The sequence below is a fragment of the Haliaeetus albicilla genome, chromosome 12, assembly GCF_947461875.1.
Source record: "Haliaeetus albicilla chromosome 12, bHalAlb1.1, whole genome shotgun sequence".
In the NCBI taxonomy this organism is placed as follows: Eukaryota; Metazoa; Chordata; class Aves; order Accipitriformes; family Accipitridae; genus Haliaeetus; species Haliaeetus albicilla.
Genome location: NC_091494.1, coordinates 31286746 through 31299774, shown reverse-complemented (window position 1 = coordinate 31299774; position 13029 = coordinate 31286746). Strand labels below are relative to the sequence as shown.

At 40.4% G+C, this 13029-nt stretch overlaps 1 protein-coding gene across 3 annotated transcripts in view; it reads left to right on the top strand.

Moving 5' to 3' along the window:
* The window catches only part of MYH10 (myosin heavy chain 10), a 104398-nt gene that overhangs the window by 34793 nt on the left and 56576 nt on the right, over nucleotides 1-13029 (top strand). For all 3 annotated transcript variants that reach the window (XM_069798876.1, XM_069798874.1, XM_069798875.1), the window contains exon 4: nucleotides 3918-3945. In XM_069798876.1, coding sequence (XP_069654977.1) covers nucleotides 3918-3945 — 28 coding nt within the window. The remainder of the gene's footprint in view (nucleotides 1-3917; nucleotides 3946-13029) is intronic.

Here is a 13029-nt window from a genome sequence, read left to right as displayed (position 1 = left end):
TGGGGGAGGAGAAAATAAAAACAAACAAACCATAAATAACTCTTCCATGTTAGTAATTTTGTCAGAATCTTTTTTGGAATGGGTTAGTGAGATCAACTCTTGTTCTTGGGACAAAGGGCATCTGGCATTTGACAACATATGAAACATCATCCTGAGCCTTCAAGCAGTAATTTTTTGTTATTGTTAGTTGAGTGCTAGATGTGGGAACTGGCCATTAGCATACGTAAGTGATAGAAGGTAAAACTTGAAGCTTGCTGTTGTCTTGCTTCCATTTTCATAGTTTGTGAGGTTCAGAGTCCAGGTGGACACAGTAAAATGGATTTGGAGTAACATATTCGAGTACCAGATAACTTACTTTATAGGTCTGTGTCAGTTCACGCTCACGGACGTAGAAAATAAAAAAGCTCTGCTGCACTTGCTGGAGATTTTGGCAATGACAAAATGCATGCAACTGTCTGGACTCTGTAGACTTTCTCTAGGACTAATTGCATAAGAAAATTCATTTATAGTGTCTTGCATGTTGTAGAACACTAGCTTTGCATGGTAAACTGACAGGTAAAATATGTCATGATACAAAGCATTGACAAATGCACATTGCCTTCAAATAAACTACTTTCAATTTCAAGGCAAATGTTACTTGTGTTCTTAAGTTTTTAAGAAGTGATAAACTGAAGAGCTGTAGTTTAGAGGCAACTATTTTTTTGAAGTGGCTTAGCTACAGTGACAAAATTACAGAGAGAGGTTATTCTTGGGAAATGAGAAAGGGGAAAATCAAGTTGTCACTTTAGAAAATGTCTCAATAAATACTAAACCTAGGAAATATTAACTTTCCACTCTACTCCTGGTACCAACTTGGCATTCATTCAGCAGTTTTCTTCTAAAAGAACAACTGTACTGTCCTATGTTATCTTGATTTTTTGCTGGCTTATGGAGTTGCCTGTGAAGTGCAGGAGTCACTGTTAGCTACCCCTGGAAAAAGGTCAGGGTCAGAAAGTAGCACTTTTTTCTAGTTTATGCTGTCAAGTGGGCATACAGTACATCTGACTGGTGCTGGAGTTCTGGGCTTTGTCTCCTGCTGGTAGCAAAAAGTTATTTCTGGTAGGACTTGCAAGACCGGCTGCTGTATATCAAAACCAGAGGAACATAAACTTTATTTTTAGAGTGTTTTCTTGTTTCTATTGTCATATTCCCACTGCTTTTGCCTACTCTCAGCTTTTTTTTTTTCCTTGCAGTCACAGGCTTCCCCCTTCTTTTTTTTTTTTTTTTGCTGTGTCTGTACAGGAGTTGCTGTACATCATACAGATGTAGAAAATGATCCAGTAATTGTCATTATGACAGTAGAAAATGATCACTGCAGTCTTGTCAGGTGTATCACCAACTTTTACAATCTTATTTTCTTTCCCACTTTTAATAATCTAAACTAATATTCTTCTGCTGTGCTACTACAATCATTCTGCTCTATTTGTTACCCTGTAGGTAGGATTTTTGGAGGTAACATCTGCTTGCAGGACACAGATAGTCACAGGGGTGCAGGATTTGACTTGCGCTCCTGGTCAAGTGCAACCCAGTACAGTTTGTCTGCACAACGGGGTAAGAGGATCACTGGTATTTCTTGCAGTTTTTGAACAAGCTAGTATAAGAGGTTGAAGGTACAACTGTTTGCATGTTTTTAACATTTTTCAGTCAGAAAGCACCTCATATTTTCTGTCATACTTGATGTTAAAATGTAGTCTAAAACTTGCCAGCAGTGCAGTCCGCAAGCCTATGGTTTAGCCAACTGCAGCAAGATGTGGTGGCATCTGCCTGCTTTGAAAGACTTGACTTCATGTCCTTCAAACTTTCTATTCATAAACTAATTAAAATAACCATATTTTGCTGATACCAGGTCTTTTTTAGCTGGTTTGTTTTTTTTTTTTTAGAAGCATTGTGTCTGTATGAAGATAGCCTTTTGATCCAAGGTACATTGGGGCTGTTGTGTAGAAAACGGATCTGAGGTCTCCCTTCCACCAGTACAGTTTTTTTGTATAGTTGTGCAGTGTATGAGGGCACTGATTCAGCTCAATGCAAATCAAACCAAAAAACAGTTTGTCAGGGAGCTTTACTGCTCACCTCTTGGCTGTGCTACACTGATGACATGAGTGCTGCCAGAGCTGGAGGAAGGGGACAGGACACAATTGCCCCTTCAACAGCAGCCTGTCTTTATTTTTGCTGTATGTCCTGGTTGCCAGGCTCCATGGCAGCCCGTGCTGATCTAAATCCACGTGTCTGTGCCCCAATCGGCAGTCCTGCCTGTCTGTGCTGAAACTTGTATTTCTGCTGCTGCGTGGCAAGCCTGCTCAGGGAGCTGATGTGGCTGAACACGAACTGTTGTTGTATCAGGGTTGTTCATCAGGCAGTGTAATGGGAGGAAATGCAACTCACTGTGGAGATTTTTTTTTTTTTTAGATGCTACCTAGCTAAAGTAGAAATTATGCTTCAATACTAGTTGTTATGCAACAGTGTGATGAACTCAGCTCATTACATAGGATGACTGGTTTCATAGTCTGCAAAACTCAGCAGTAATTTGCAACTCAGAACAATAGTTTTTCTGGACCCATTTTGAAACAATGTGAAATGTTGTTTATATTACTCTGCTTACCAGAAATGGTCATAAATGTATTGAGGCTGTATATATGGACATAGATCTGTTTCAAACCTATTAAGCATGTGGGGAAGCTGCCTTGTAGCAACTGAGAAGCTGTCTGTTCATCCTGCTACTACTGGACTCTGTGTCCTAGAGGGAATAATGATCATCACATTACCAAATACTCCCTTTCTGTGGTCCATCAGAGCGTTGTGTTCAAGAAGGGCTGTATGCGGAGAGTGGCAGGGAGTCTAACATGTAGTCCTGAGCTTTACACTTGAACAAAATAAAGCTTGATTTTATTTATTATAATGTAATCCATTACAAATTACCAGTCAGAACAGACTCAAAACCTGTTTGAGGTTCTGAGCTTGCAGGAGGCAATTGGATTCTTTCGGAGCTAGTGACAAACAGCTGAAGTGTAAAAGCAAGATCTTTGTGATGCAGATTTATGAAAAAGATGTTGAACTCATTGAAAAACCTGGCTCAAACGGGGTGGAGAACACCTTTAACATTTTACTTTCTGCAGGTATATTTAAGTGTTTGGATTATATAGTTTTTAATATAGAGTGTATGATGTTGAAATATATTCTGTAAAGATCCTGTAATTATCAAATACCTCTTGCAGGGTATAACTGACCTTCAGGCATTCTTCTCAAAGGTCGTGAGCGCAGCAGTGGGTGTCACAAAAGTGCTGAGCCACACCATATTGTGGAGTTCGGCTCTGTTCAGTATTTCCCTGGATCTCCTTTTGACAAGTCTTTAATGAATAAGCTAAATTATGGAAGCACTTCAGGCTTGCATGTTAATTTAAAAAAGAAAAAAAAAAAGCTGTAGAGTAAAGCACTTGTTTGCTGGAGATGTTAGTGCTATTTCCAAGTGTCTGGTCATTAGTATTGTGTACTTGAAACTGTTTTTCTTCTCACTTAATAGTTAAGATTCTAAATTATTTGATTAATCTGGGAAAGGGTGCATACAGAATAAAACGTTGGGCCAGCTTTATCTGAAAAGATGGTTAAAAATATTACCATGGATTATTACTAAATTTAACCAAAATTTTGGCTTTATTATATGAAATGGCAGAACTTTCAGGAATGTCTAAGCTGTTGTTTGAGGGGGGTGTGTGTGTGAACTGGAACGTTTAAGGGATATTATAAAAATTGCTTGAGAGTGTCCTTAGAACTGTTAAGCTGAAAAGCTGTGGTTTTTAAATGTTCATTTAAAAGAAACTGTCTTGCAAATTACAGGACAGTATAAACAAAAAACTATAACAATGTTTGTTCTTGTTTTGCAGACCGTGAGGACCAATCAATTCTCTGCACGTAAGTGAACACTTTTCATTTGGGCATTTTTGGAAATCTGTATTGTGAAAGGGGTCTTTGATACAGCTGTAGTAGTCAAAACTTGGTCTTTAATCTTGACAGGCAGTGACTAATGGTTAAAGATGTAGCATGAAGTGATATTTAATATGGGGATATATTCTTCTAATACCATAATTCACCACCTTATTGAAAGTTTTATAGGCATGTGCTACTTAAGAAATGTAGTTTAAAAATGCCAGTCAAGAGACCTGAATCAGAAATAAAAAGCTTTCAAAAGTGTACATCTGTCTGAAATGCTTTGTTGTAACTACTCAATGTGTAGTGCCCAAGGGGGATGTGAATCAAAAGTTGGTCTAGAAACACTGCTGAGCAACAGCTTAGCTTTGGATCTGCTTCAAACAGGAGAACTCTGAAGTTGACATTAAGGTTTCCTTTTGCTTTCTCTGTGTGCACCTGAATTTGCCCCACCCAGGAGCAAATTTCTAGCTTCAGCTTAAATTTCTCTGGGATCTGGAAATGCAATGGTGGGCTACTCAGAATATGAATGTGCTTTCAGGTTAATGACACTACCGAGCTAATCTGTCTTTCGGCTGCTGTTAAAAGAGGTGATCCAGTTTCCTTTCATTTACCACATAAGCTGTGTGTTTCTGCAGCCTCTTGTGCTACCATTGGGGATTGGCAACCAACGTAAGCTAGTTCAGGGAGCAAAGCTGGGAGAAAACTGACCTTGCCACAAAATAATCCTTTGCAGCAGTTTCGTTCTCTGGGTCTGCACACTGTGGGCTCAAAGGAGAGTGCTAGCCTGAAGCAGGAGGTATGAACATGCAGGAGGGGAACTGTCCCTGTTGGTAGCACCCTGGGGGTTAGGATGATTCATCTGTGTTGTGAAACCACACCTTGGCTCCATTCTGAAACTGCCTGCAGTTAGCAGTCTTGGGTATAACTTAACATATTCAATTATCTGAGGGAGAGAGGGAAGATACGGTACCTTGCATGCCTCTGACTTGGTTACGTGATCAGATGACCATGCTGTGTGCCAGTGCATACCAGTTGCATTGAGGCCATAGTTCGTGAGGATGCCTGCTTCCTGAAATAGCTCAATGGTTAGATTAATTGCTGGAAAGCGACCTGGATTCAGTTTCCTTCTTGACATGAAGGGATTCATATCTTCATCTCCTGCTTCCTCCAAAAGTGCCTCTAACTATCAAGCTCCAGACAAGACTGAAGGTGGATCCTTTCAAGCCATGCTTTTTTGAACTATGGATACTATGAGTACAAGATTCATGGGGCTTAAGGACACAGAAGCAAATACAGTTCTGTAGCTAAGATAAAAGTTGATCCAGTTAACACAGGCTTCTCTAGGTCAGTGGTTCCTGCTCTTAGTAGGACTTCTATTTTCATGTGATGACTACTTCATGTGCAATGTACAAAATAGCCCTCAAAACAGGGATGGAATCCCAGAGTGAAAAGAAATGCTTTGTTCTTGTGTATTTGTGGATGCTTCGACAGTATGAGCTTGCCTCAGGTGAATTTTTTGAAGTAGCTTCATGTTTTGTGCCTATGCCTGAACCTTGCACTCCTTTATATGGTCAGCTGAGACCACAAAGGTTGGAATGGCAGTGCTACAGGATTTAATGAATGTTTGATCTGTTCATTTGCAAATTGGAAAGCCTTTTAGCTCCCTTGTCTTCAATTTTATTATTACCTCACCTGTAATGTTACCATAAGCTTTTGATCCTTCTGTACTGAATAGATAATTGAATCCTGGTTTATGCCTGGTATAACACACTTAAGCATGAAATATCTGGATCGTGTGATAGGTTCCCCATCTTGGCTAGGCAGTTGACAAGCTGCTTGCTGTACATCCCTTTGCAGAGGGATGCTTGCTTGCAGATGGTGAGGGGTGGGGAATGGATGTATGTCCCTACAGTCAGACCTCAGGAGAATGTGACCATATCCAGTACTGAAGTCTGGAGCTGCTGGGGACTGCTCTGAGTGCAGTCCTAATATTAAGACCCTCAGAGATGGCCCTGAGGACGTCTCTTCTGTTGGACATGTAAAATGTTGGTGGCAAATCTACTCCATGTAAAATTTCAGAAGCTGGTGCTAAGAAGCAGTAAACAATACATCTCCAAAGGATTTCAGCACTGTCCTGGAATCATATCACAAAGCTAAGTATTGAAACTATTAGTACCATGACACTGGACAAGTTTTGCTACCTTCAATTCAGTGTCTTGGTTGTACCAGTGTTAAAGGCTACAATTAACAGAAGTGGCAGAGTCTTCATAAAGCTGCATTTCTGAGCCACAGATTCCAGGTTCTATTGGCTGTCTTGCTTCTTTAACCTGCATTTCTTACTGAAGTTCTTACACAGCCACGTGAAGAAAAAAAAAGGTTAAAAAGATCAATATCACTGAACATGGTTTACAAGGAAATACAAATTTCCTTAGTAATGTGGACAGATCTGTCCACATTCTGGCCTCAGAATTATGAAAGGTAAGGCATCGTTTCTCCAAACTGCATGTACAGAACCAAAGAACATCCAGTCTAGGTCTTACCTTTTGAGAGTATGAAGACACATGATATGATAGATGGTAGGATCCAAGGTGTTTCTGTCACCTTGAAGTTGAACACCAATGTTCCACCATAGCCCAGGAGACCTTGCTAATGCTGTCTAACCATCAGCACCATTTAGACGCTGACTATAAAAAAGAATAGTAGGGGTTACCAGACTGCTGTTCAGGTTAATAAACATTTTTCTCTTAAAATAGGTTTGTCTTGGGCTGCTTTTCAGCAATGTGTCCAATTCAGAGAGAAGTGCCATCAAAACCGTTTGTATTCTCCTGCATGTATCTTTTGAACAGATAGACTATAAAGACAGCTGCCTGCTGCAGTACTGTCCCTAACATGGTTTCCCCCATGGGCTTCATGGGAGAGCTGTATTCTTTTGTCAGGTTTGCATTACAAACTCAGTACCTGACATCTGACTGGCTGGGATGTTAATTCCTCTTCATGAATGGAACAAGGCCATGGTAAACTCCCTTGTGTAGCAGGCTAAAAGGAGGTCTCTTGTTTTGATCAAGAGTGGGCTAGTGTCCAGGACTTCTATTGCTTTGCTGATTCTGTGGTGAAGAGGTAAACTGTGTGTATTTCCCTTCCATGCCACTGGTTTTACAGGTCTTAGACTAAGGCAGGAATAAGTAATGTGAAAGGAGTGTGTCTTAACCGCATGGGAGGTGGTTTCAGAAACTCCTTTGGCAGTTCATAAAAGGCTTGAGACATCTCATTCCAAACCTGTTGTCTTGGGACCTGGATCACCTGATTGACCCTGATCTTTAGTAGAGCTGAAAGTCCTCAGAATACTCTTTCTTTTCTCCAGTAGGAGTGGTTCAAGCTAGCTAGTGAGAAAGAAAACATCCCTTGACTTGTGCATTTAGATGAGTGGACAGTTGTGGTGTGCCTGTTGTTCTCCTGTCTCTGACTGCCTTGACTGTAATTGTCTTTGTGTACATCCTGGAGATAAGTCTCTCCCATTGCTTGATGAAGGCCTGTCTGGTTAGCATCTTCGCCTATCTCTCCCTCTCTGTAGTTGATCAAGTTTCCTGTGTTTTTACCTTCCATGGCCTTTAGAATAGGGGGCTAGATCAGCTCTCAAGTAATAGTAGTATTTGAACAACACCTTACCTGGTCTCTTGATCCAGCTCCCTTTTTGTCTTGACAGCCAGGAGTGCTGCTCTCAAGGGCATTCTTGGGTGTAAAATTGGTGCTATTTCAAGCCTTTGGGTTTGGTTTCAGTTCTTCTGTTCTTCGTCTTCAAAGACCATCTCTGCACTTTTCCAGGTGCCTTCCTTTGTTTGGTTCTAACTTAGTGAATGTGTGATTCATTCATACTTACCTTGGAAAACCTTTAAACACTTGTCTTCAGTTCTGTTACTACCTCATCTGCAAGATGACCTTAAGCTTTTGATCCTTCTGGACTCAATAGATAACTGAATCTTGATTTATATCTGGTACATATGGTATTTTTGACCCTAGGCATGAAAGTGTGCACCTTAAAGCTGAGGCTGTTTCATTGTCTTCACCTGTCCATCGGAATTGGAAATACCAATCTTTCCCCAGAAAGGCCTGCAGTTACCTTCATGCAGTCACTATTCTAGTAAATAGCTAGCTGTGTCCAAACATGTCATGAAGCTGCAAGGGTGTCACTTAGTGTATTTGCTAACCTAGTTAAACCACTTTTGCAGCTACATTAAAGAATGTCTTATCTTGGATATTACATAGACACTTGGAGATTTGTTCATGCTTTGTCTCAGGAATAACAGTGCCTAATGATCCAGGTTGGTTCAGCATTTGGTAGAGACTAGTCATTGTTTGCATGACAGGACAGCATGCAGGCAGTATTCCTGTTGAGGTATGCAGGTGGATTTGAGGAATACAGTTTGCTGAGAATTATCTTGATCCCACCCCCTCCCCCCCCCAAAAGAATTGTGCTGAAGAATAATCTGTATTCCATTGAAATGCTGCAGATAACAGGCATTCATCTCAATGCATCGTGTGGAGTGGGTTAGCCTTGATGGATGGTTCTCCAAGCATGCCTCTCATCACATCTCATTATTTTGAATGTAGTGGGATTACTTGGAGGTTTCCTGTCTCAACTTCATCACCTGCTGATGTTCCATGAGGAGTTTTGCATAAACTGGTGATCTTAAAGTTAGTAATATTTTCTCAAAGTCAAACTTAATACCAGGAGGGGAAGGGGAAAAACCACTGTCGTGTTCTCTGGATGCTTGTCTCCGCAGAACCTCTTGTCCTTCACCTAACATGGAAGCTGGTTCTTCAGCAGGGTATTACTTGGATTGCTAGCTGATGTGGCTGTCATTCAGTTCTCCAATCCAGATGTGATGACATAGATGACTTCCTGCTCTTGCTGTAGAAATAAGAGTATTCTCTGAACAAACATGGTGTGCCATCTTCCTCTCTTTTTGTTACCTTCTGTTCTGTTCCCTTTCCACTTCCCATCTTCTAGGGAACCAAGTATAGACAATGGCGTTGCTGTGGAGACTAGTCTACAGGGCTTTATTCTGAGTTAGTAGCATATGATGTTATAGATATTTATGCATGGACTTCCTTTCTTCTGGTGTCTTTCATTTGTTTCATTGTGGCCCTCCCTTTCCCCCAGCCACATCTGTTCTTGTAAATTGGTTTGTATTTGAGCCCCAGGGACAGAGTTCATGGGAGAAACTTTTTGATGAAATTACTTATAGAGAGGCTTTTCTCCAAGTGAAACAAAAGTCACTTTCCCATGTCCAGAAGGACTCTACCTGCTCTGTGGTATAACCCTGATTTCCTCAGGTAGTAGTGATGTGATTTCTTATGTGTCCTTTGGCCTTTCACCAACTGAAAAACCCAAATATGTGCACAGGCACATACACCTGCAGTTCCTGACTCCATTGGATGATTTATCAGACACTGGTGAAAGCCAGATTATTGCCTGGTTAATGATGAGATGGGAGGAGCTGCACAAACAATAATGGTGATAATTTCTTTTTAGCTTTGAAGTTGGATGGTTTAATCTCGGGATGCTAACCACTAACAAATTGTTAGTAAGGTTGCTTGAGCTCTCTGTTGCTTTGTAGTTTAGTTCATCAAGCTTTCCAATAAAAAGCAAACAAGCAATCCCCAAAACCAGCACTTCTCTGGGAAGCTAGAGTTAACTAGCTTCCATCTAATCACTCCCCCTTGACTGGAGTGCAAATGAAAATTTATTTAGGATCTTCTGTCTGTAAATTCTTAGTTTGCTGAAAAGAAAGGAAAATATATCTAGTTCCAGCAACTTCTTGTTCCTGCTAGCTTCTAAGTACATTATCAGCCTGTATTAACCCAGCATCCTAAGAAATCAATTACAGAAAAGTGGTGCTAACTTTGCGATGCACACGTACCTCACTGTACTCTTTTTCATTTCTGTAAGATTTAGAGTTGTAATGAACAGCTTTGCAGGCTTTTTTTTTTTTCTTTGAGAAGCTGCAGCTGCTGACATTTTGCTAAGTTTTGTTGTTTCTCTTTGATTATTGCTGTCTGTTAATGTTAAATGGGCATGCTAGGCTGTTGGAAGCTGATGACCAAGATGAAGAAATTTCTGTTGTGGTATACTAGGAATCTGACAAATACTCAAACCTTTTCTGGCTTTGTTGTCTTTAGCTGCAAGGCAACTTTTGGAAAGTCAAATATGAAAATGTGCTGCACTGTACTTTAAGCTAGTGTAGTCTAAATTGGAGAGTCTTACCACAAGCTTATGGTATTCTCAAACTGAGACTGGGCTTGATAAACAGTCATTTAGCAGATGCTTGCAGCCGTACAAGGATATCTAATCTGAATTGGCTTCAGTAGGAGTGGTGGGGTGTGGAGGGAATAGAGGCTGCTTATTAAAGGACAACAGCAGCAAATACCAAGCATTTTTGTATACAACCTCTGGCTAGAGTCCAGCTTGTAACATTCCCTAGACAACTGGTGTCGAGATGATGTGAAGCATCTAGAGAGAAATGAAGGAGCTATAAAGCAGCCTTGTAAATAGTAAAGCCAATTAGCGACTCTTCTGTGCTAGTCCAAACTATCAGTTATTTTGTTTCAGAAAATTAGCCAGGTGATTAAGACGTCCTTTTAATTACAGGCCTTGACTGTAAATATCTGTTAATTTGTAACTGGCAGAAGATGTGCTCAGTTGTGTCTGAGAATAAGTGTCTCTTCTGTTCTTTGCAACTGCTGTTGTGAGGACAAAAGACCATTGTTGGGGCTCTTACTTATGCAGTTACTTTCTCCTAGAAACAATTTAAGAGCATACTTCCATGTTTTGGTGCCTTATGTAAGTGGCTGCTTTGTATGAAATGAGGCACTGCTGGCCATGGGACCTGTGAGCGGCGGGTCAGTATACCCGTGTCTTGTGAAATCGGGCACTGAGGAGAACTTGCCCAGGTTTCAAGGTGGTGGTGCCACTTCTTTGCAGAAGGACCTTCTGCTTCCAGATGAACTTCTCATCCCAGAGCTTGCTGCTGATCAGGAATGATAGAAATAAACTGAAACTCCTAGGGCAGAGGAAAGGTTAGAGTGATCCAGGCTCCCAGCATGGAAAATACTGGCTTGTTTGGTTAGTTTTTCAGTAATTTAAGTCACAGAGATAATCTATAATGGAATAGATGACACTAACTGCATTTGACCATCCTAATATATTCCAGATGCTTATCTTCACAAATATTGTTAGCTTCCAGTAGACTTTGTGCACAGGTAGTAGGATGAAGAAAAGTCTGTCTTTGAATTTCAAAGTTTTCTTTGTATGTGTGGTTTTGTGCCCTTCTGTCCTGTGTGACTCATGGCACTACACTTTGTATGTCCTGCATAGGCCCTGATCTGCTAGTGAAATTAATAGTTAGCTGGGTGGTGGTAGAAGGGTGCTAGTCCTTGCAGTGGGACTTCAGTAGGCAACTTTAAACTAATTTGACTTCCCTAAAATCCAGAAACTCATGTGCCAGTTCAGGAAGAGGTGGTGGTGTTGCCTTGTCCTGCTGTGCTGAGTGCTGTAACTGTCACAAGATGTGTAGATGCTTCAAACCTGCTTGACAGTAAGAAAAGCAACTGTTTCACTACTGTTTTCCTTTAGAACAGTGTTTCCACTTAGAATAGGTCTTTCCCAGACAGTCGTTTGACCTGTTGATGGAATAATAACTGCCATTATAAGTGGGGTGAATGGGAAGAACACACTGCTCTCCTGGAAGTCAGATGGCCGGCTTCCTGCTTGTTGCCTGTTTGCTTTATGACCTGGGAGTCATCTCCCATTATGTTTGTTTTGCCTCTTTTCTAGATGGCAATCTGTTCAGCAGAGGAAGTGCCTTTTACTTCTGTGCAGGACTTGGGCTCAAGTTGCTCAGGGGAAAAAAAAAACCTGCAGCTGGTTGAGAAGTCAGTCACTAATTTTTGCTAACCAAATTGTAGCTGAGATAAATTTGCCTGAAGAGTACTTTCCTTTACCGAAAATGACACTATAGCTTTGCATGCAATGAATTTAAAACCATGTAAAAACTTTAAAGTGCTCATGCTAGCTAAGCTTTTCCTATTTTAAATGTGCTTGAAGCTGCTTCAAAGTAGAACCTTTGCTGCTCTAGGGAAAAAGCACTTTAACTCTAGATACTGCATGAATTTACCAGCGACTGTCGGACTTTCTTTGACCTGCCTCTGTAACGTAGTTTGTAAGGGAGAGATCCTTCAGATAATTGATGGAATAACCTTATACGTCCAATCTGAGGCTATTGCTACAGATGGTTTGCTTACTTGGATGCACTGCTTGGCATAGCCCATGGCTGGAGTTGATAATAGCATTTCAATTCAGTCTCATAAGGCTTTGTTTCTACTAGTAGTGGAATTGAGACTGAAATAAAGAAGGTGAAATTATGACCCTGCTGAAATCATTAGCAAAGCTGCCATTGACTGAAGTAAGGCTAGGATCTCTGCCAAGGGTTTTAGTTGTTTAATTTATGGTAACACATTAATTGAGTTGTATTAAAACAAGGTTTTGAAAAAGTTAATCTTTAGCTTCATGATACCATCTCCATTCCATAAATATTGTACATAGTGTTACTAAAAGTTTACCTTTTTTGGGCAGGTTGATAGAGGTAGAAGATTTTAATTTATTTTTATAATCTGTGTGTTTGCACTCCTGGGAAAGAACTAAAGTATGCAGATGTCACTATTTCTATAAACGAAGAGGACTTTATCCTAAATCTTCTAATTCTTTTATACTATAAGGCAGCAAAGCTATCTAACACTGTATCCTGCAGGAAATATTTGGCATACTTGTAAGCTCCAGGGAGAGGAGAACTAGGATGATAACATCCATTAGTGTTGCTTTTGAATGAGAACTTGCATAAAGACTTTCTCTGAAAAAAACCACCATTATTAGATTTAAAGGCTTTTTAGCAAAAGGAATGTATTGCAAGCTTTTGACCTTCCTGTGCTGTATGAAGCTTTACTGGTGTGTATGCCAGAAAAGCCTGTTGATTAGTAGGCTCTTCTAAAATTCTGTGCTGCCCTTTTAGA